Source organism: Gopherus evgoodei, chromosome 8 (assembly GCF_007399415.2).
Source record: "Gopherus evgoodei ecotype Sinaloan lineage chromosome 8, rGopEvg1_v1.p, whole genome shotgun sequence".
Taxonomy (NCBI): domain Eukaryota; kingdom Metazoa; phylum Chordata; order Testudines; family Testudinidae; genus Gopherus; species Gopherus evgoodei.
In genome coordinates this window covers 82,244,286-82,268,757 of record NC_044329.1, presented here as the reverse complement: position 1 = coordinate 82,268,757, position 24,472 = coordinate 82,244,286, and the positions used below count along the sequence as shown (strand labels likewise).

Sequence of the window (24,472 nt, the reverse complement as noted above, 5' to 3'; positions counted from 1 at the left end):
GCATCATGCCAGGAATACCACTTACTTCACCAGTGCATAGCACAGTTAAAACGGCAACAACAGCAGGAAGCAGAAAAGGAAGACTGAACCTTCTGAGGGATTCTGTGGTGTGAGTATTTGATTGCTAGACTGAGGGAAGGAATTTCTAAGTTCAGGTTACTTATATTAAAACTTTCTGCACCTGGTATGGAAGCAGGTAGGATGTAATTATTGACATTTCAATATTGTTTTAGCTGAAAGACTAGGGTTGGATTATATTAAAAACAAACAAAAAATCATACAGACACATGCAGAATTGATTTACCTGATGTGTGGCTTGATTTTTTGTTTGTCTTGTTCCTATAAACAAGAATCTATTGTGTTAACATTTCTGGAACCCTCCATCACGCGGTAGAGAATATCTCTGTTTTCAGTACTTTTTTCATCTGTCCTTTTTCAGACAGCGCTCTTCTGTTCTTTCAAACAATAATATATAGCCCTCTTGTGAAATACTGACTTCCTGGCACTACAGATTAAAATTTCCTGTCTATAATATGTATACACTTTCACTTTTACCTAATGTCAGTAATTACGTTTTTGAGATGCTGCAGGAAAAACGTTGGCTTGACATTTTTATTTATTTATTTTCTATTTCAGATTTGGTGTTAAAAAGAAACCAATTTACATTAATGTCATAAGAGATCCTATAGAACGACTAGTTTCTTATTATTACTTTTTGCGGTTTGGAGATGATTACAGACCAGGGCTACGAAGGCGAAAACAGGGGGATAAAAAGGTAACCGAAGCTTTAGATTCTGCTTTCATATTTTATTTGTACTAAAGTTGATCTGAAAACAGCTTTAATATATGGTTTGGCAAAAGCCATATTTCTTTAAAAAAAATTTTTTTCCAAAATATTATTGTGTTTAAGGTTGAAATTACACCATTGAATTTGTGTGAAGTTTGAAAATCAGAGCTGTTCTTGGATCAACAGTGGTGATGCTGGTGATTTTGGTAGGTCGTATGCTCCACTTCGTGTTGGTTTTGAACCAAGGTGTACAACGTCATATGCTGTTAGACCTTTGAAGAAGTGTAAATCCAAGATTCTGACTTCTTGTCAATAACTATTTGTTTGAATTCTGAGGAAAAACTGAAAGAATTTTCTTGAAACTTGGCAAACAAATTAATTTAGGGCTAAAAAGTCTGAAAAAGCTCAGCCTAAATGTCATTGTTGTAAATATTCAAGGCTGTAAGTATCAAATGAAAAGACTATTCTATCAGAGGCATCCAGAAATCCATTCCTGTAAGAATCTGAACTGAACCTGCACTCAAAGCTATCATGCTAAAATAACATTCTGTCATGCTGTTGATTTTGAATGCTTAATATTGTGATAGGGTTTTAACATATGCAAAGTGCACTATTTGAAAAGTGTGGTTTCAAGAGATACATTGTTCTGTGCTTTCGTACCCTTCTTTAGAGCTGACCGGGATTGAACTAATTTACATATTCAAACAGCAAAATCTCACTTGCTCAAGCATTGTTACAGCTTCCTGTTAATTCCATAATTTATTTATCCCAGGATGCATTTATATATCTGCTGTAATATATATACTGTTGGAATGCCTCACTTTGGATAGTACTTGCATATAAGTAAACAAAGTAATGCAGTATATTTGCTGAATGCACAGTTTTTAAAGAGGTTAATTTTGACCCAAAATGTAAGTTTTGTAAAAGTAAGCTTTTTACAAAACTTAAGGACTGAAATTTTTCCATTTTTTTTTTCAATTTCAGTGGAAACAGGATTTTTAAACAAAAAACTTTTTCTGCAATGTTTGCAATCTAAATATTGCACCGTTATGCTAATACCTTGGAAAATGAAAGTGAAACTGACTAAACAAAAGTCAAACTAAATAGATTATTTTCATTATGCAAGCTGAGCCAAATGCAAAGAAACAATGACATAGTAAGTAAGTTTTTACTTTTTAAAATTAGCTTTTTTTTTTTTTTCTTCTTCTTTTTTTTGCTCAAGACCACTAATCTGGAAGCTGCTGCTCCTCCTTGCTTCCTTAGTTAGAAGTAGCTCTGCCTCTGTTACTAAGGCTTTGGCTCCATCTGCTGCCCCTGCATCCCACCTCCACTCACCAGACTCTACCATGTGAGTAGAGAGAGGGTTCTGCAAATAAAGACATTTGTGGTTTTAAGTGTAAGCTTTCGAACATTCTGAACTTTATTTCAAGTTTGTTACCTACAAATGTTGCAAAGCCTTGATTGTAACAACATATGTGCTAAGTCTGAAGATAACTTGAAGATTGCTTGTGTTTCTGAGTACAACAAACTGTTCTGGTGCTTTTACTGTTGAAAAGCATTTTTAACATTTAACCAACTCAAAATATGCCTAATGAATTTCCTGTAAGCTTTCCTTAGGGAAAATCTTTTCTCGGTTAAAGAATAAGCATGAAAACTTCAAGCAGAACAGTGACTGAAAATAAAGATTTAAAATGTGTCCTTTGTAGACTCGCTATTGTGATGGTATGATACATATCAGATTTTTAAAAAAAAAAGAGGAGGAGGAGTATAGGTCTTGACTTTCTAACCTACTCTGTTCCTTTGTGTATAGCCGCTTTTACTCCACTGATGGTTAAAAAGTTCTAACTCATCACCTTATACACATTGTGGGCACTAAGTCCACCTCTGTGCGTTCTCTGCTATGATCTGTCCTGAAGTGATATAGGAAGACATTAGATCCAGGGTTTTCTTTATTTTCAATCCCAAACAATGATTGGAAATGGTTTGAAAAAAAGTCATTTGGCAAATTAAATATTGAACTATTGTTATTTCACTGGACAGGTATCTGACAGAATTAAAACTAGTATTGTATAATAAAACTGTTCCACTTACAGTATACCATTTTGTCTTCTATCAGACCCTGGGTATGAAAGGAATACTTCGATATCGTAAGGTTGCTTTAAAAAAAATCATATCAGTTAAGGCATTAAATTGGCTGGTTTTTTTTATTTTTATTGCGTTTGCAGTAAAAAAAAATTAATATTGACTGGATAGATTTGTCTGCCAAAAGCTGAGTGGACGGCAAGATGGACCAGTTGATGATTGCCTGTTCTGTTCATTCCCTCTGAAGCACCTAACATTGGCCGCTGTTAGAAGACAGGGTACTAAGCTAGATGGACCTTTTGGGCTGACCTTCTGTGGCCAGTCTTATAGTCTTACATAACATCATGAAGACTTTCACTTCTAAAACATTATTCAAGATCACTAGAAAAATGTTCACTTTATAAAACTTCTCATACATGGATGTTTGGCTTTTCTTTTGGATGACTGATTCAATTGAACTCAGATTAAGCAAAGAGTATGCATATATTAGTTGGAGGGGGAGAGTCCTCCCCCTCCCCCCGCGTTCTTACACGTCTGGATGAGGAGACTATGGAACTTGGGGAGGTGAGAAGGCATTTATACAGAGGCTGCAGCGGCTGCCATTTCTGAAGCTCCACCAGACGCCGGAGCTTGTCAGTTTGATCACGCAGCAGCCCCAGCGTTGCATCATGCCTCTTCTGATCTTCTTGCCACCACTTCTCATCTCAGGCATCTCTTCTCTCCTCACATTGGTCCCTCCTGTCCGCACATTCACTGGCATCTTTCCTGTACTTTGATACCGTGTCCTTCTACTCATTCAGATGAGCTCTTTCATTGCGGGTCGATTCCGTAATTTCAGAGAACATTTCATCTCGCGGCCTTTTTTTCCGCTGCCTTATCTGAGATAGCCTTCGGGACGGAAGAGGGAGGCTTGAAAAATTTACAGCTGTGGGAGGGAGGGAAAAAAGGGGAGAGAAGTATTTAAAAAGATACGTTTTACAGGACAATGCTTATACTCTTTCACGGCGAGCAACACTATTCACATTACATAGCACATGTGATTTCAGTACAAGGTTGCATTTTGCATCTTAATATTGAGTGCCTGCTGCTTTGGTGTTAGAGATCACAGGCGCAGGTCCAGGCAACAGAATTCAGCTTGCATGCAGCCATGGTAAGCCATTGTCTTCCAGCTTCTGCAGCCTTCATAAAAGCAGCACCCTCCTTTCTCACATACCAAGCAAAGCCCGTTGAGTGCCGTGGTTTTCCTGTTAACGTGCAGCAGCAGAAACCAAACTAACCCCCCCCCCCTCCGCAATACAATTCTCTGGGATGATCGCTTTATCCCTCTCCCCACTGCGTAGCTGGTATCAGGGAAGATCCCTGCAGGAACGAAGCTAACCCCCCCCTCGCCCCCCGCCGCGCATCCAATTCTCTGGAATGATCATCTTACCCCTTCCCCCACCACGTGGCTGGTATCAGGGAAGATCCCTGCTAGCCAAAGGTGAAAAGCTCAGTGCCAACTCAACCTCCCACCCCCCCCCCAAGCTTGACTAACTGCCCAGGAGGATTTCTTTTCAGCCACGGGCAAACAGCCCAGTAGGAACGGCCACCTCTGTCCCCTTAATTAAATTCCTGTATTTCAACCAGGTTACCATGAACGATATCACTCTCCTGAGGATAACACAGCGAGATAAAGAACAGATGTTCCTTGAATGCCAGCAAACACAGGGACCAGATTACTTGCTACTAGCATGGCATGGTCAAGTGTCCTACCATGGAGGACGGATTAAGGCTGCACTGCCCAGAAACCTTCTGGAAAGGCTTTTGGAGTACCTCCAGGAGAGCTTCATGTAGATGTCCCTGGAGGATTTCCGCTCCATCCCCAGACACGTTAACAGACTTTCCAGTAGCTGTACTGGCCGTGAATGCATCCCAAGTCCTCACGGCAAATTAATCATTAAAAAAGTTTGCTTTTAAACCATGTTTTATATTTTACAAAGGTACACTCACCAGAGGTCCCTTCCATGCCTTAGGAGGGTTGGCACGGTACTTCCGCTGAGAAAAAGCTCCTGGCTGTTGGAGAGAATGGAGTGCTGTGTGCTCTCCACAAGCTCGTCGTCCCCCTCCTCCTCCTCCTCCTCTTCCCCATCCGCAGAATCCTCAGCTATGGCTGAAATTACCCCCTTCTTGGAATCCACAGTCAGGGGTGGGGTAGTGGTGGCAGACCCTCCTAGAATTGCATGCAGCTCTGCGGCTCTGCTCCAGACCTTCCGTTTGCTGCTTTGGTTTTCTGGTAGGCTTGTCTGAGCTCCTTAACTTTCACGTGGCACTGTAGTGAGTCCCTTATGTGGGCTCTCTCCATCATGCCCTTGGAGATTTTTTTCAAATGTTTTGGCATTTCGTATTTTGAAATGTAGGTCTGCTAGCACGGAATCCTCTCCCTGTATAGCAATCAGATCCAGTACCTCCTGTACAGTCCATACTGGTGCTCTTTTTTGATTCTCGGACTGCATGGTTACCTGTGCTGATGAGCTCTGCGTGGTCACCTGTGCTCTCCCACACTGGACAAACAGGAAATGAAATTCAGAAGTTCGCAGGGCTTTTCCTGTCTACCTGGCCAGTGCATCCGAGTTCAGATTGCTGTCCAGAGCGGTCACAATGGTGCACTGTGGGATAGCTCCTGGACGCCAATACCGTGGAATTGTGGCCACACTAACCCTAATTCGAAATGGCACTGTTGGTTTTGGCACTACTCCCCTCATCGAGGAGGAGTACAGAAATCGATTTTAAGAGCCCTGTGTGTCAAAGTAAAGGGCTTCTTTGTGTGATGGGTGCAGGGTTAATTCGATTTAATGCTGCTAAATTTGAACTAAACTCATAATATAGACCAGGCCTAACTGTGATTCCAAGTCCAGGATAAGTTTACTGGACTGGAAGTTAATTAAAGAACAAAAAATAAAAACATCATTTTAGGTGTAATTTTATTAAGAACCAATAAGCCAAAAACCCACAATGGCACTTCTGTGGAAACTCTTTTCAGAATAGAATGCACTTTAAGTAACTTCTTTCAGAGATTAGAGCTATTATCATTAGTTTAAATTTAAACCTTTCTAATGTGTTAATAATTCTCTGTTCTTGTACTTAAGGCTCTTGTTTTCAATCTTTATCATGTCACTTTAGCTAACATAAATGTATTTTGATTTTAGATGTTACTGTTTTTGCCATACGCATTTGAGTTGTCCCACAAGCACCCTGTTCTACCCAGATAAAATTTTGTCACCAAGCTTTAATTTTTTTCACTCTTTGTAATAATTCAGATAGTAATGCTGCCCATGCAACCTTTTCAAAGCGTTTTGAGGAAGCTTTGCTTAACAAGAGAATGACAATTTTACTTGCATCAGATATAAAATTCAGAAAGATCAACAACTGACTAACACAACCGGAGTATTCATCACCATAATCGTTTACAATATATCTCTGAATCCCATCTGAATTGTGTCTTTGTACATATGACTTTAGATAACTTCCAGAGAGCCACTAATTTAAGTATTAACAGTACTATAGCATCTTCTGCATGTTTCTTTCAGCAAGACAGTTTAGCTGCTTATTTGATATGATTTTTCTTGATACAATCCAAAACCAAAAACTTACGTTTAGAAAACCAGTTAAGATTGCTAAAAGTTAAGTTTTTCTCTTATCAATCACGTTACTTAAGAATTTTTAAGTAAATAAGCAACTAGTTAAGAATGATATAACTTTACCCAGCCTGCATCTGTGTAATAAGCTCCTAAGCTTGTCATTCTGAAACCTAGAATATCTGAGTCAAAAACAATAGAAATATCTACAAGCAAGTTCAGAGTATCACCAGGTTTAGTTATCACTGGATTTCACAGTCTGTTACCACCTAACTTAAGTTCTCAGCCATATTTGGCTTTCCTTACGTACATGACCTTATAAATTACCCCCATATGACAGCACAGGCTTTTTAGTAATAATAGTTCTTACCAAGTTCCAAATGCATATTCATTACAGTATAGCCTTAACTCTGACCCAAAATAAATACTGCTCTTTTATCAGTAAACTCACAGAAAGCACAAACCCTTCTAAAAGACACCTATAATTACATACATATTGACCAGCCTCAAATATAGGTCCACATGTATGTCTAATGTAATTATAAGCTGACTATGTTGTATGCTTTTCTTATTAAACAACTTACAAAACATTATTATCAAGGAACAACAATGTGAAGTATTTGATAAAATAGTGCAATTGTTTTGGTAAACAAATGTAATCTAATTCCAAACTAAACTTATTGGGGAACAAAAATAGCCATTTTAATGGAAGCTGATTATATCCTTAATTAGTCTCTATGTACCTTACAACCATCACCACCGCCATTATGCGTATGCAGATGGAGTTCATCATTTTCCATTTTCCAAAATATAGAAAAGTGTTTTGCATGGCAGTTCCTCTTACTGATATCCCATCATGGTTTAAGGGAATTATAATAGAGATTCAGCTAGTATAGAGGACTTAGTGTGTATGGTAATTTGAGTGGCATTCTTATTTTGCTGCGTGAACAGGGAAGAACTATTATCTTTCTGTTGAACATCCCAGAATAAAATGAATACCTTGCCTATGAGAACACAGTCTCTTATGTACAAAAGTTTCTATGTTAGAACTTCTGTTGCTATAGCTGTCAAGATGTAGGTGGAGGAGAGAATGGGAGGTCGATGTCTTCATTTTGTTTTATTTAGGAAATTATTTAGCTGTGTTTAGCTGTAACTACAAAGTGATCTGTGGTGCAGGAGAAATCTTATCTGCTGATAAATTCCAACTCATATTTGGCAGATGTCTGGACAGGTTGAGAAATGTGCCCAGGACAGATCAATGCTTAGATATGTTGATAGATGCTGTATAAATATGTAGAGTGGATAAATAGCACTCATGAAAGAGGAAAAAAGAAAATCATCTTTTTCCACTGTCATTTCAAGCATAAATCTTTCTCTCTGGCAACTTTTAAGATATTAACCTCCTCATTCTGAGCTGGGCAGATTCTTAAGTTGTTTTGTGACTCAGGTTTAAAACATGTTTATCTTTCAGAAAAGCATCATTTCAGTGAGGTGCCACATTATTATCAGTGCTGAATTCTGAACACTGTAAAATTCTACACTAGTGAAAATGCACAAATATATTTTACTGAAGTATGGGCAGAGCTTTATTTGGAAATGGATGATTTTACCAAACTGCTGCAATTTCAAGCAATCTGCTTGTAAGTGTCTGCATCTTGGGTTGGATTCCTAACAACAGTTACAAGAGTGGTAGAGTCCTAAATCTTACCTGGTCTATGGTCAGTTAAAATTAAACAAATACAAGTCTTTTTTTTTTTAATCTTTTCCCCAATTTATTTTCATTTTATAGGTTTGATTAACTTATCAAAACAGTAATGTTTTTAATTGCACAGAACACAAGAAATATTGTAAAAACCGGTCTTCAAAGTATAATATTATACTTCCACAGAATAAAAACAGTACTGTACTCTAAATGTGTATCCTATCCCTGGCTTGGAGAAATCATAAATACTTGCATTTCTGACTACTGTATGGATAGCATGTTTTTAATACTAATGTTTTAATACTAAACACTATGCTTCACTGCAGGTATCTGTGTGTAGAATGATGTCATGTATCTAGTTTTTTTCCTTCAAAGTGAAGTTGGACGTAGTAACTTACTTTTGTGTGTACTCTGATGTGGAGCCATAGTATTTTAAGTTCTTCGAGTGCTTGTTCATGTCAATTCCAATCAGGTGTGCATGCACTACATGCACGGTCATCAGAAACTTTTTCCCTTAGCGGTTCCCATCAGGTCAGCTAGGGAGCCCCCTGAAGTGGTGCCTTCCTGGCGCTCAGTATATGGCCCACCCGACCCCCCCCTTCAGTTCCATCTTACCATCCATGGTGACATTGGAACTGCATTTCGCTTGCTTGCAAGTGTTCCCTTAGTCTAGTACCTAGTTCTGCCCAGTTTCTTGTTTTAGTAGTTAGTGTACTGTTGTTTGTAGTTAGCATAGAAATTGGTGCGTGGGATCGTTCTTCTCCCCTCCCCCTGCCTTGGGCTTCGGGGCATGCCTCAAGTCCAAGGGTTTGTCTTGCAGCATATGCCAAAAGCCTGTGCTTAGTAGTGATCCCCACAACTTGTGCCTGAGGTGTCTAGGAGGGGCGCATCAGTCTGAGTGCTGCAAGATTTGTAAGGCTTTCAAGCCTACAACTAGAAAGGAGTGTGACTTCCATTTAAAACAATTACTGATGGAAGCTGCACTCCATCAATGCATGAATCGGTGCCAAGGAAGGACTCTGACACAGGAGACCCACGGCACCGAAGATCCCCGGCACTACAGCAAGGAGCAGTGCCCTGGCACTGTTCCCCGTCTCCGGTGCCCTACAAGCATTATAAGGAGGAGGACAGAGGGCGCTCTCCTCAGAGAACTGCAACACCATTAGGGGAGGCTTTGCTGCTCCAGAGGATTGTGCCATCGACTCCACTGCCCCAGACTGCACCATTAAGCCCGGCACTTAGTAACTATCCAGTGAGGAGTGCCTGGCGGAGGTGTTAGAGCCCCCCTCCACTCTGGACACTTTTGAAGCTGCTAAGGAGCTCATTGAAATAACTGCTTCTCAGCCACTGGCTGTTAGAGAGAAGCCTCCAGCTCCTCCTAGATGGGTACCATCTAGAGGCAAGCCCGCAATGATGAGGCTCTCCTCCTCATCACTGGCCTGGCACCATTCCCAACACCATTCCAGGTCCCCATCGCCACAACACTCCCCAGCATCAGCCTCGGTACAAGATCGCATGGCACTGAGAGCACAACCATCTATATCTCTATCACAGAGGAGTCAGCACTGATCTAGAACATCATCACAGGGCCAGCACCGACACATGGCCCTGGAGCACAGCGGCCGTTTCCTGGCACCGGACACGTGGCACCAGTCTCGGTCGCAGGATAGCTGGCAACAACTTTTGATGCAATAGTGGCAGCGCCGTTCCCTGACCACGTCTTCACAGCACCAACCGCTGGTGCAGGGGTCGTCGACAGCGCAGTGGTCATAGCCCTCAGGATCTTCAGACTCGGAGGCCAACTCTTATTACTCAAGGCGCAGTAGACATAGGTCCAGTAAGCACCAAAGAGACATATAAGTGGCCTGGCAGCTACAGTGGCCTATGCACACACACACACACACATGCCCTTCTTGACCCCCTGAGCTTACCACCAGCCCCAGGGTACCCCTTCAAGGTCTTCTAGGTCAGTGGCCTCGGGAGGTCACCCTTCCCGGTCACTGGCGGATAGACCTACCCCTCGAGTTATGGAAGCGACCCTCTCCAGACCACCCCTCATACTACAGGGGAGTCAGCGGAGCTAGCTCGAGAACCACCCATAGCCCAGGACACATCCGACCAGGTCAGACCAATGGAGAAGTCTAACACAACCCAGGAACAAGCCGAGCAGCCAGAGGGCCATGAGGACCCTATACATGCTTCTTCATCATCCTCACCTGATGAAGCAATGGCAGGAGTGTCCGCTTCAGTTCCTGCACCCATTGACCACAGGGCACATCAAGACTTGCTCTGCCGCATTGCTCGTAACATGGTCCTAGAGGTGGGGGAAGTAATCGAATCAGAGGGCACAATGGTGGAAATTCTCACCCCAGAGGGGTCCTTCCAGAGTGACATTACCTATCATCATAATAATAAAATAATAACAAGACCCTCTGGCAGACTCCATTCCACCCACTGCCAGGGGGAGTGGAAGGGAAGTAGTTTGTCCTCTCCCAGGGATATGAATTTTTTATTCTCCCACCCACACCCTTGCTCCCTCGTGGTCTCGGCAGTGAATGAAGTGCGCCAAGGGCAACAGGTGCTGCACCCAAGGCTAACCTTTGACAGGTAAGTATATGCTGCAGGGGGCCTACAGCTGAGGAAGCACTTTCATATAGCCATTTGGCTGGCCCACAGACATTTCCTGAGGTTTGTTGTCATCGACAAACACGATCAGTTCACGGTGCAACGAAGGTCCCCCTGGATGTTCACCAAGTGCATGTTCGTAGTTGCAGCCTTTCTCTGCAAGAGAAAGGTTTATCCCTAACTCGACAACTGGCTGCTTCGGGGGTGCTCCAGGGAGCAGATGGAGTCCCAAGTCCAGTTAATCAGAGAGACCTTCCAGAGACTAGGACTCCTCAGTATGGACAAGTCAATGCGGTCACCGACCCAATGAATAAAATTCATTGGGGTGGTGCTGGACTCAGTTCAGGGAGGAGCAATACTACCGGAGTCCAGATTTCAAACGCTGACAGGCATCGTTCAGATTCTCGGGCAATACCCCATCACAACCACAAGGACATGCCTCAGTCTCCTTGGACACATCGTGGCATGGGCCTATTTGGTGAGGCATGCCAGGCTGAGGCTCAAACCGCCCCAGGCATGTCTCACCTCAGCTTATCACCCAGCTCGAGACATCGTGAATCCTCTTGCAAAATTCTCTGCAGAAAAGGACCTAGTGGTTACAGTGGACGAGAAGCTGGATATGAGTCAACATTGTGCCCTTGTTGCCAAGAAGGCTAATGGCAATTTGGGCTGTATAACTAGGAGCATTGCCAGCAGATCGAGGGATGTGATCATTCCCCTCTATTCAACATTGGTGAGGCCTCATCTGGAGTACTGTGTTCAATTTTGGGCCCCACACTACAAGAAGGATGTGGAAAAATCGGAAAGAGTCCAGTGGAGGGCAGCAAAAATGATTAGGGGGCTGGAGCACATGACTTATGAGGAGAGGCTGAGGGAACTGGTATTGTTTAGTCTGCAGAAGAGAAGAATAAGGGGGGAATTTGATAGCTGCTTTCAGCTACCAGAAAGGGTGTTCCAAAGAGGATGGATCTAGACTGTTCTCAGTGGTACCTGATGACAGAACAAGGAGTAATGGTCTCAAATTGCAGTAGGGGAGGTTTAGGTAGGAAAAACTTTCACTCAGAGAGTGGTGAAGCACTGGAATGGGTTACCTAGGGAGGTGGTGGAATCTCCTTCCTTAGAGGTTTTTAAGGTCAGGCTTGACAAAGCCCTGACTGGGATGATTTAGTTGGGAATTGGTCCTGCTTTGAACAGGAGGTTGGACTAGATGACCTCCTGAGATCCCTTCCAACCCTGATATTCTATGATTCTGTGAGACAGTTCGGACTCGGTAGTAACAGTGCTGGACCAAGTCTTCGATACCCTATGCTGGTGGCTAGAGCCTCGCATGGTGTGCGAAGGAGTCCTATTCAACATCCCTCAACTGTCCATGATCTTAGTAACGGGCGTGTCAGACCCGGGTTGGGGGGCCTACGCAGGAGATCTACAGACACAGGGTTGGTGGCCGCAGTCCTAGATCCCACACCACATCAATCTAAAGGAACTCAGAGTAGTGAGACTAGCTTGCTTGACCTTCCGGACTCGATTACAAGGTCAGTGTGTGGCGGTGCTGACTGATAACACCACGGCCATGTTTTACACAAACAGAGCAGAGCCCACTACTCCCCTCTCTGTCAGGAGGCTCTCCAGCTGTGGGATTGTTGTATAGGACGCCTCCAGGTGAATGGAGTGGGCTATCTCCCTGGAGTACGGAACGACCTTATGGACCACCTCAGCAGGTCGTTCTGCAAGCATGAGGGTCTATCCATCTGGACATCGTACATTCCATCTTCCAAAGGTCGGGATTTCCCTGGGTAGACCTATTCACCACCAGGAAAGTGTCCAACGTTTTGCTCATTCCAAAAGCACAGTCAGGGCTCTTATCTCAGACACATTCATGCTACCCTGGGGAGACCGTCTCGTCCACAAGGTACTGCTTAAGGCGGAGGCAGAGACAAGGCAGAGGCAATTCTGCTCTCGATAGAGCGGTGCTCCAGTCAGTGATTCCTTAACTCCAATCCTACCCCTGGGGGGAGAGCTTGGGAGTCACCTGATTGGGAATTGACGTGAACAAGCCTCAAAGAAGAAAAGATGGTTGCTCACCTTCTTGTAACTGTTGTTCTTCAAGATGTGTTGTTCACGTCCATTTCAATACCTGCCTTCCTTCCCCTCTGTTGGAGTAGCCAGCAAGAAGGAACTGAAGGGGAGTTGGGTCGGCAGGGACATATATTGAGCACCATGAAGGTGCCACTCCAAAGGGCCCCCTAGCTGACCCGACGGAAGCTGCTAAGGGAAAAAGTTTCCACCGACTGTGCACGCAGCGTACACACACCTGATTGGAATGGACTTGAACAACACATCTCAGAGAATAACTGTTACAAGCAGATAAGTAACAGTCTTTTACAGACTCAGATTTGAAAAAAGATATCAGTAATTTGTTGGTATGGTAAAATAGTGGTAGACTATTGAACCTATCATTTATAAAAAATATATATATATTCACTGTGTTATAGAGTTATGATTCAATCCCCGCTCCATTTTGCAGTAATGTTATTTCAGCATTTGGGACCATTGTTATGATTTTTTAATAAGAAAAAACTGTAATACTAACAATATATAGTCTTGCTGGTTCTGAAAGAATCCGCTTTTCTGCAGAGGATACAAGTAGGAGTTAAAGTAGTCAGTTAATTTCAATCACAAAATGTTAAGACCAATAAATTCTTTTTATAAGGTATTTTGAAAACAAAGCTTGAAAAAAAATACATTTTCTCTTTTCCCCCACATCTTGTATCCCTCTATCCCCAGCACATTAACAAATAACCATGGTAAGACGTTTGATATGTAAGGCTGGGGTTTATAGCTCACTGTGCAATTTTGTCTTTATTCCAGACCTTTGATGAATGTGTAGCAGCTGGAGGATCAGACTGTGCTCCAGAGAAACTTTGGCTTCAAATTCCATTCTTCTGTGGCCACAGCTCAGAATGCTGGTAGGGAGATAAAATTGGCTTAAGCTGCTGATCAAGTATATTATCACTATAATCTATATTTAATAAGTTAATGTATGGTGGAGGGTTAGATTTTGAGAGAGACTGAGAGCATCTGGAGTATACTAGCATGTAATTCACTGGTGTGTACTTTATGAGTTTACCTTCCAAAGGTATTTGACTTTAAAAGATTTGTGCAACTATTTTCCAAGGAATAAGTTTAAAAGAGATTTGTTTTGTAATAGACATAATAGAAGTGTGCAAGCAATTCTATACCTAAAAATCAGCATTTCCATTGTAGACCCCAATATTACTGATTCAATATTGACAATTTCTTGTTGAATTAGGGTAAATCTTAGTGTACATGTTTGTCTGAAGTAAGTGTTCTCCTGTTCAAGCTATTTGAGTTTTATACGGAGGGAAAATGATATAAGTAGCTTGGTCTGAGGTGCTGTTTTGCTAAGCTGTTTGTCAAACTCTCAATAATAAATGCAGCTTAGCTGTTAAAAGGTGAAAAGAAATTTGATAAGGATTAATTGTACATGTGGATCAAGCATTTTTGTTTCTTATATTAGAGCCGTGTACTTTAAGGAAGTCTCCAGGGAATGTAAGTTTGAAAATGGCTTATTTGTGTATAACAATTCCATTCAAATCCTTTTAACACTCAGTGATAGAGAAGTTGCTAACTGCTATCAGTGGAAACAAATATACTGAAAGGTTCTATTATCCCTAAATTTGCTGGATTTAATCACAAGCAAAGCAGGTGACCACCTGGGGACTTGTACTCAAGTGCAAACTCTGTATAATGTGGGCAAGCCCCATGTACCCCAGTCTGACAGTGGGATCTGAAGAAGAAGAAATTTTTGGCCCCTCTATCCCACCTTTCCTCTCTGGTAATGAAACCATAAGAATGGGACATATGACAGCTCTATTCTTTCTCCTTCGTAAGGCCAGCTTTGCTTTTATGTGAGTATTTAACTATGGTAATGAATAAGACTTGCTAATAAGGCAATATTAGAGGATAAAGAGAAGAGGGCATGTGCCCCCCCACTTCATTTTTTGAGTAGGCAAAAATGGTAGTTCTGACCACTTAATTCTTGAGGCACAGAAAAAGTAAAATTTTAGAAATTTAATTAAAGGAATAACCATATAATTTCTAAACCCTAGTGAGTGAGATGTTAGTATTAGCAAGAGACTGTTGTGAGCAGCCTTGTAAAATAATCCATGACGTTGGGGTTTGGCGTTGACATAGTCAAAGGTGAGAGCAATTGGGGAGGGGAAGTTAGGTAAAGGAAATTAGAGATGGATGTGATTTTTAAAATGAGTCTCTCTTGCCGATGTGAAGAAAACTAGGAATCAAGAATTCTTGGCTGACTTCAGAACCTTGCTGTAATTACTTTTTATCATTTTAGGAATGTGGGGAGCAGATGGGCTTTGGAACAAGCCAAGTACAACCTGATTAATGAATACTTCCTAGTGGGAGTCACTGAAGAGCTTGAAGACTTCATTATGTTATTGGAGGCAACTTTGCCCCGATTCTTTAGGGGTGCTACAGAACTGTACCGGACAGGTATTTGAAAAGCTGTTTTCATTTCTTCCTCACCCCTTTTTCATTTATGCTTTCACATGACCTCTTCAGACCTGAATGAGCAGTCTTGAGTCTCTGCCAGGGTTGCTTCTCAGTTGATTGATACTATGCAGGAGGCAGAATCATTCCAAAAGAGTTCTGTTATCAGTGCAAGCCAAGAATCTTTAGCCCTTATGTGCATTACACACAACTGGGGTGGAGCATTTGGTCTGTGCAGCAGTTCTGCAGTAATATGACTTACTATTATTTATATATGCAGGTTAAACATGGCAGGCTTTACTAAGTAAAGGGCCCAGCCCCAAAGAGGAACTAACACGCTAAGGTCTTGATCTTGCAAACTGCTCTATACTGGAAGATTTCTGCACCCAGGTGGAGCCCCAATAAAGGATCCTTTAATCTGTATAAAACTCCTGTATGTCAGTGAGCATCTACACAAACATGGAGGTCTGTCTGCATGGATCAGCTCGCAAAACTGAGGCGTAAAACAATAGAAAAGTAGGGGGTGGTGGAAGGAAAAGGGAGAGCCAGCCCTAAACAAGAAAAGGAGAAGCTTGCACTTTTTTCTTTCAGATTGATTCCTTGAAGCTACACTTTTGTTTTTAAGTGATTTTTTTAAAAATGTTGACACATTTAAAGCAAGAAGTATCATTTTTACTTTAGACAAAAAATATTAAGAAGTATTTCTGGACATTTCCAGAAGTATTGTCCCAGGAAAGCAAATCATTATTTAAGGAATGTCACTGCAGAACAAGCAAATTGGCACTTCTTTTGCCACAGTGTAATTTTCAGAAATATAATCTTCTAGAAGTGGTATTTGAATGATTTGTGTGTTTATATATATATATTATGTATACAATTATTGCTACACAAACATATGATGATTTCTTCTTCGATTGCTGGTTCATGTTCATTCTACATTAGGTGCACACGTGCCACATGCACCGTTGCTGGAAATTTTTCCCTCAGCGATCTCTATCGGGCTGGCTCTTGTGCTCTCTGATGCTGCGTGCTTATGTGCCAATATAAGGAGTGCTGCCAGCCCCGCATTCTCTTAGTTCCTTCTTACTGCCCATGACAGTTGCTGGAACATCTCTTGCTTTGGCAAGCTGTTTCAGTGGTATTTTCTCTTCAGCTTAGTTTATTAGTCTTCAGTTAGCACTAGTGTAAATAATACTAGTGCAGGTAATTAGTCCTCCTCCTTTAGGGTAGAGGGGCTCTACCCCAGTCCAATGGCAGCACTGTTGTCTCCACCTTGAGGGCCATTGATTTTGGTGAAAGACCACCCTCTTTCCCTCCTCCCACCCCTACCTCTGCCCCCACCCTCACACAGCTGCCAGGATGTCATCACAGTGCCTTCTACCCCAGAGGCCTTTGCAGCAGCCAGGGACTTCTCTCTCCTAGTACCGCCGACTCCAGTGCCATAGCCTCCGGCTCTGATGAGCATGAGCAGAAAAGAATAAGGGGCTCCAAGCCCTTTCCTGGTACCGGGACCTATGTACCTTCCAAAGGCAAGCCAGCCATGTTTCATCTGTGAGGTTGTTCCTGGTCCAGCACCGGTCCCTAGACCCTCGGCACCAACTGGCAGAAATGAGGGGTACTGGTCCCCTGTGATCACCTCAGGAGGACGTTTCTTCAGTCTGAGATGGAGCCCTACACCCATCCCAAGAGCTGTTGCTGTTATCCAGCCTACGTCCCACCAGTCCTACTGAGTGGTGTCTAAGAGGTGGATTCCTGCATGGCTCCATTCAGCATCGGACCCCAACTCTAGTACCAACTCCAGTACCAACACACAAGATATGTGTCCAGTGGATGTCATCAGGGCAGAAGAAGCAGAGGAAGCTCCTCCTCCGGTACAGTCCTCTTCCTCCCCAAACGAGACCTTCTTGACTGAGTGGCTCACTGTATCACCATCTGAGGTGGCCCTCCCATCAACAAGGTTGTTATGGGTCTGATCAGAGCTCTGTGGCAGACGCCATCTTCTCTTCCTCCCACTTTGAAGAGGGCAGAGAAGAAATACTATGTGCCAACCAATTGGTACCACTACTTATATTCTCATCCTCTTCCTGAGTCCCCAGTGAGAGAGCCAGACAAGCACTACCCCCAAACAGAAAGGCTTAAAGAAACTAGATCTGTTTGGCAGAAACATTTATTCAACAGGAAGATTGCAACTTCGTATCTTGAACCAGCAAGCCCTGCTGGAGAGGTACAATTATAATATGTGGGATTCTTTGACAAAATTTAAGGACTCGCTGCCTCAGGGCTCCATGCAAGAGTTCTCTGCCTTCTCAGAGGAGGAGAAGAACATAGTCAGAGCCTCACACCAGGCAACCCTGGACGTAGCTGACCCAGTAGCCAGAACGATGGCTTCCACGGTGGGCAAGAGTCTAATGCTTGGCTGCAATCCTTAGGGCTACCATAAAAAGTCCAACAGTCAATCCAAGACCTCCCATTCAAGGGTACCTCATTGTTTTCAGAGCAGACGGACACACAGCTTCATTGCCTGAACAACTCCAGGGCTATCCTCAGGTCCCTGGGCCTCTGTGCTCCTCATCCTTCAAGGAAGCGTTTCAGGGCTCAGCAGCTTGACTGCTTCTCAGCTTCTTGTGCTTCCAGTTCCAGCTCCAGTCCTTGCCTCTCTCAACTGGTGGAAGGACCCCCAGCCAGCTATGGCGGGCATTCCCTTTGTCATCCCCCAGCCATCAATGTCCTTAATTTCAGACGCTTCCGATCTAGGCTGGGAGCCCATTCGACCGCCTAAGACCACAGGGTTGGTGGACCACAAAGAGCTCTCCCTACACATAAATGTCAGAGAGCTCAGAGCGGTCCGCTTAGCTTACCAAGTATTTCTGCCCCAAATCACAGGCAAAGTAGTATGAGTACTTATGGAAGACAGAGTCATGTTCTACATCAACAAGTAGGGAGGAGCATGTTCCTCTGTCCTGTGGCAGGAGGCTGTCCCTCTATGGAACTTCTGCATGAAGCACTCCATTCACCTTGAGACTATCCATCTTCTGGGAGCTCAGAAAGCCCTGGCAAATCATCTCAGCTGATCTTTCTTCTCTCACCAGGCCATCAGGTTCATCTTCCAAAGGTGGGGATCTCCCCAGATAGATCTGTTTGCAACCAGGCAGAATAAGAAATACCATCAGTTTTGCTCGCTTCGCAGTCATAGCCCGGGCTCCCTTTCAGACACCTTCCTGCTTCCATGGACTGATCTCCTATTTTATGAATGTCCTCCAGCTCCTCTTGTATACCAGGTCCTTCTGAAAATCAAGCAGGACAAGGCGAGCATTATTTTAATAGCCCTGGTATGGCCGTGCCAACACTGATTCAGCATGCTGCTAGACTTGTCAGTAATGCACCTAATCTCAAAAAATCTAGGGCTGTTTACTCCACCCAAACCTCAGAACCCTTTACCTGATCTTGTGGAAACTCCATGATTGCACCTGGAGGAACAAACCTGTTCAGAACAAGTCCACTAGGTCTTGCTAGGTAGTAGGAAGCCATCTACTAGGGCTACCTACATGGCCAAGTAGATGCGTTTTTCAATATTGTGTTCCTAACGAGGTTTGTCTCCAACTTACTCAGTCTTCCTTTAAATCTATACTGGAATTCCTGCTTCATCTAAAACAGCAAGGTCTGGCCATTGCATCTATCATGGTACCATGGTATCTCAGCCTTCCAGCGGTTAGCGAGACTTTACCCTCAGATTTTTGAGCTGATTTCCCTGTGGGATTTAAATCTGGTCCTGTCAAGACTCATAGGCCCTCCCTTTGAGCTGCTAGCATCGTGCCCTCTGCTGTTTCTCTCCTGGAAGGCTGCCTTCATGATAGTGATTACCTCAGCCAGAACTATCTCAGAAATCAAGGCCCTTGCCTCAGAACCACTATACACTGTGTTCATCAAGGACAAAGTTCAACTGTGCCTCCGCCTAGCATTCCTGCCAAAGACGGTTTTGCAGTTCCATAGTAACCAGGCCATTTTCCTGCCAATTTTCCACATGAAACCACACAGAAATTCAGAAGAATGGCAGCTTCAGTCATTTGATGTCAGATGTTCTCTAGCCTTTTACACTGAGAGGACTAAACCATTCTGTCAAGTATCAGAGGAGTACCTATGTTTGTTGCTTTTTACAGATCCAAACTGAGTCCTGTGGCACCTTATAGACTAACCAGATGTATTGGAGCATAAGCTTTCGTGGGTGAATACCCACTTCATCAGATGCGTTCTGTAGATCTATATAACTCCTTGTGGCAGTAGCAGAGAGGATGAAAGGCCTGTCAGTTTCAGCCCAGAGAATTTCATCTTGGATAACATCTTGTATTCAAGTGTACTACGAGCAGGCAGATATTCCACCTCCTGCTATCTTGACTACTCATTCGACAAGAGCTCAGGGCTCATCGGCGGCATTTCTGGCACAGGTCCTGATTCAAGTGCATGCCTTCTCCTCCCACTATGCCATCACCCAGCAGGCTGTAGGTGATTTCAAGTTTGGGAGAGCAGCGTTACAATCCGCATGCCCATGAACTTCAAGCCTACCTCCTTGGGTACTGCTTGTGAATCACCTAATCTGGTATGCACATGAGCAAGAACTCGAAGAAAAACGGTTACTAACCTTTCCATAACTACTGTTCTTTGAGATATGCTGCTCATGTACATTCCACAACCCACCCTCCTTCCCCCTGTTGGAGTTAGCTGGCAAGAAGGAACTGAGAGGGTGCGGGGCCGATGACGCCCTTATACTGGTGTAGAAGTATGTGGCACCAAAGGGTGTGAGAGCCGACCTGACAGATACCACTGGGAGAAAAATCTCTGGCAACAGTGCATGCACACCTAATGCGGAATGGACATAAGCAGGGCCAGCACTACCATTTAGGCATCCTAGGCAATCACCTAGGGCGCCAGGATTATTCAGGGGGCTGCATTTTGCCTGGGGGGGTGGCAGGCTACTCCAGTTGACCTGCCGCAGGCATGCCTGCAGAGGGTCCGCTGGTCCACAGCTCCGGTGGAGCTGCCACAGTCATGCCTGCGGACGGTCGGCTGCTCGCGCGGCTCTGGTGGACCACCCGCAGGCATGCGTGCGGCAGCTCCACCAGAGCCACGGACCAACGGACCCTCCGCAGGAATGACTGCGGCAGCTCCACCGGAGCCGCGAGATCAGCCCGGGGGCCGGCGAAATGGCTGTGCGCCTAGGGCGCGAGAAACCCTAGCGCCGGTCCTGGACATAAGCAACACATCTCAAAGAACAACAGTTACGGAAAGGCTAGTAACCATTTTTTATTACTTCTACTGTTGTAACACCCAAGTGGCAAGCACTTTCCAAAGTAAGATGAAGAAACATTCACAGCTCCAAAGAGCATGACGTTGGATTATTCTAAATCTAAATCCCCTTCTTGCAGGCATAGAGAGTGCCCATTTTACCTGTGTCTGAAGGTACCTGTACATTTGGAGACCCACAAAGTCACTATGGGTGTGTCTCCACCGTGTTTTAAAATCTCTGGCAGGAAGTCTCAGAGCCCAGGTCTACAGACCCAGTCATGTGCTTGAGTGCTAAATACAGCTGGATAGATGCTTCGACTGGAGCTCAGTCTTTGAAGCCCACCGTTTTCCCCAGGCTTCAGAGCCTGAGCTCCATTCTGACCCAAGAGTTTCCACAGCTGAAACTTGCTGCTCTAGGTTGTAAAGCGCAGTGTAGGCATACCCCATGAGACTTACAGCCTCTCAAAGTCTATTTCAAATTGGACATCTAGCTGCTGGGTTTTGGTTTGTTTTTAGCATGCTCCTTCCTATTTGTCCTGCTGTTTTACCTTTGCAAGGGCTTTTTGTCCCCATCCTGTGTCAGATTGTTTGGGCTATGGACATACAGGTGCATGTTTCTCCTCTCCTTTGGTTATCACAGACTGCTGCCATTAGAAATAGCTGAACCCTCTCTAGGTAGCTGCTGTTGCCTCAGCTGGCCCTGCTGCATGTGGTGATGTAGGACTCTGGGCAGGACTTCTGCCTCTGAAAAGGAAGAGGGACAAGATTATTCTTTAGAAGCCCCTAAATATGCAAAATTAACATTTTATATGCAGTTTTTTTAATCATTCAACTGTCACTCTTATGAAGAGTGATAGTCACGTGTTAAAATTAGTAAAGTTGCACCTTAAACAAAGCGTGTTCTCAGAACCAGCTTTCCTGATAGTAGAGTATTCTGGCTTTGAATTTTCTTAACTTCTTAGTATTTAGTATCCATAGTATTTCCAAGTAGATATTAATGAAGTTTGAAATAAAGATCTTACAGGTCCATTATATGGGGTAACACAATTCACTAATTGATCATTTCCTGTTTGGGGCTTTATTAACTGATTCCTTTGCATGGAGTGAGGAGCAGGTTCTCTGAGAAAACACTAATGCAAAATGCATTAATACTTAGTGGCGGAGGTTTCAATTTATCGGTCCCACATGATTATATTAATAAATTTGGGATTAAGTTCTATCAATTTTGATACAGTTTATCAAAATGTGGATTGAAGAAAGTGTGCAAATAAGACAGCTTCGGCCCGTACGGTACAATTCTGGAATTATTTAAACTTGTAAGTGCAAGTAGAGTTATAACTGCTTTCATTTTCCATTTAGGAAAAAAGTCTCATCTTAGGAAAACAACAGAGAAAAAGCTCCCAACAAAAGAAACCATTGCCAAGCTGCAGCAGTCGGAAATTTGGAAAATGGAGAATGAGTTCTATGAATTTGCACTGGAGCAATTTCAGTTTGTCAGAGCACATGCAGTTCGGGAAAAAGATGGAGAATTGTATATTCTGGCTCAAAACTTTTTCTATGAAAAGATATACCCTAAGTCGAACTAAGAACAGGGTATATTGTTAGATCAATGGACTAAACCTTTGGTCACTTTGTCATCTTAGTTCTCAGCCCTGGAAAATAGTTTGCTGGTAGACCTCTGAGGCATTTCTCTCTAGAGCTGAGGAAAGTGGGCTGTGGATCACACCAAAGGTGTTGGATACTTGACTTAAGCTTCAGTTCTTTTATCTAACTAATAGTTTCAGTGGGAATTATTACCCTTTCCCTGAAGAAACATACATTTTCCTTTACAGATATTAACTGCACAGAGGTTCTGGTTGAAAATACAAACAAAAAATGCTTCTGTTTATGCTGTTGATTCTCAGAGCAATTTATTTTCATTTAAACTTCTGTAAACAAGAAATCATTTGTTTTCCCAGCTTCTACATGGAGATTTTGGTTGTATACAATTAAGAATAGTGTTAATAACTGGTTGACATCTGTGCTTTGTTTTTGTGAGTCACGTTACATGATATTCATTGGAATGATCAATCGTGTTCTGCTAAGAAATGCTGCTGCTGGATTTGCCCATATATATAAATGTGATTTTATTAAAAAGAAAAGTTATAACTAATCATTAGTATTTTAAAAAAATAATTTCCATATTAATATTGTAAAAAGAGAATCAAGGCAGTATTTCCTTTTTCCTCCCTCACTCCAACTGCCAGTGAAGTTGGGAAAATTCTGCAAGGAAACTTGGCATTGCCTGCAGTTCTAGTTAATGCTATAAAAAAAACTAGTAAATTCAATATCAAGTTGCTCCATGGATTCTTTGTAATGACTGTAAACTGAGATATTGGTGAATCCATATTATGACTCCATTAGTGAGCTGTGGTATGGTTTGGGTTTTCCTACTTCTTCTATACTTTTACCTGTAGAATATTTTTACTATGGTGCTTTATAATGTGTTTTAAAGCATTGCATTTACAAAAGGAGTAAAATGCTGTAAATACTGCATATTTTATGTATTTGGACCAAAAGGTTACAAATAATTAGCTGAAAGTGGTTTTTGCACCAGTTTTGTTACATGTGAAGTAAAAACCATCTCATCTGATGTTTGGCTTCCTATTTTAGTTAACTGTTGGACATCACTGAAATGCGCTTCAATGACCTCTACAACTTTACTAACAAAATCAAATGTTTGGTTGAGACACGCTGAACTTGGCATAAATGCGTTTATGTAACCGCCTTACATCACTATTGTAAACTTGTATGATTTGCTGTTATTAGCAGCTTGAAACACCTGGTAGATTAAGTGTAGTTGAGATTAGTGAACAGACATTTGGGTACAGGGGACAGTGTGTTTTAACAAACTGCAGTGAATACCTACATGTAACTTTTATAAAAATCACAGTAATTACCCCTTTTTTCACCTTCAGTTTATAGAAATTAGTTTCCTTGGGTTTGATTGGGGTTGGGGGAAGGAGATAATGTGACATGTATTTGAATCCCTAAGGATAGTGCTTAAAACAATAGTATAAAGTTATTAAGATGGAGTTTCTTTAATGCATTTGTTTTTTGTAATATGAAAATGATTGGGAGTTGAAAATCATGTGTACACTGGATGTTTGCTGCCAAAAACACAATGATCCAATTTTGAAAAGATTAATGGATACACTATCCAGTACTAGTTTTAAATTTCCTTTACTATCCTTTGGACCTTCTTCTTTTGAGATTAAAAAAAAAACAAAAAACTTTTCTCTAATAGCTGTTCTCCTCAATTAGGTACTGGTGGATCTTTCTTTCTGATTACTGATTTATGTAGCATGCACCAGACAGGATTTTGCTTGATTCCTTTCCTGTGTATCAGTGTCATTAATGATGCCAACACATCACTGAGGAACAGGATTTGCTACTTGATTTATGTTTCTTCTACTAGCTGGTTGTCTAGCTGGACAAGAAGTACTGGAGAGTCATCATAGAGTGGCTGTTGCAGTTCTGAGATTTTCTGTTTAGACTGGTAAATTTTGGAAATACAGTAGATATTTATCATTTTAAAAAAATGAACATTTTTACAGCAGATCACATTTTGTCCCCCATGTAATTTGGTTTTATTTGCTTAAAGCACCTTGTTTTCTTGATCCTTTGTAAAATTTTCAGAATATCTCTGAACAAAGATACAAAGTGAAAACACAGCACCCAAGTAGCTAACGAAATAGGGCATTTAAACAAACAAACAAATGCCTTAGTTTGAGAAGAAAACTATGGGTGAAATCCTGGCCCTGCTGAAATCAGTGGAAGTTTTGCCAGGATATAATTGTATAAATATAGTTT

General features: G+C 42.5%; 1 protein-coding gene across 1 annotated transcript in view; it reads left to right on the top strand.

Moving 5' to 3' along the window:
* The window catches only part of HS2ST1 (heparan sulfate 2-O-sulfotransferase 1), a 157,544-nt gene extending 134,292 nt beyond the window's left edge, over nucleotides 1-23,252 (top strand). Inside the window, exons 4-7 of the mRNA XM_030572605.1 lie at nucleotides 637-775; nucleotides 13,679-13,776; nucleotides 15,186-15,343; nucleotides 21,980-23,252. Of these exons, the coding sequence (XP_030428465.1) occupies nucleotides 637-775; nucleotides 13,679-13,776; nucleotides 15,186-15,343; nucleotides 21,980-22,206 (622 nt within the window). The 3' untranslated portion in view covers nucleotides 22,207-23,252. The remainder of the gene's footprint in view (nucleotides 1-636; nucleotides 776-13,678; nucleotides 13,777-15,185; nucleotides 15,344-21,979) is intronic.
* Nucleotides 23,253-24,472: the final 1,220 nt, after the last annotated feature.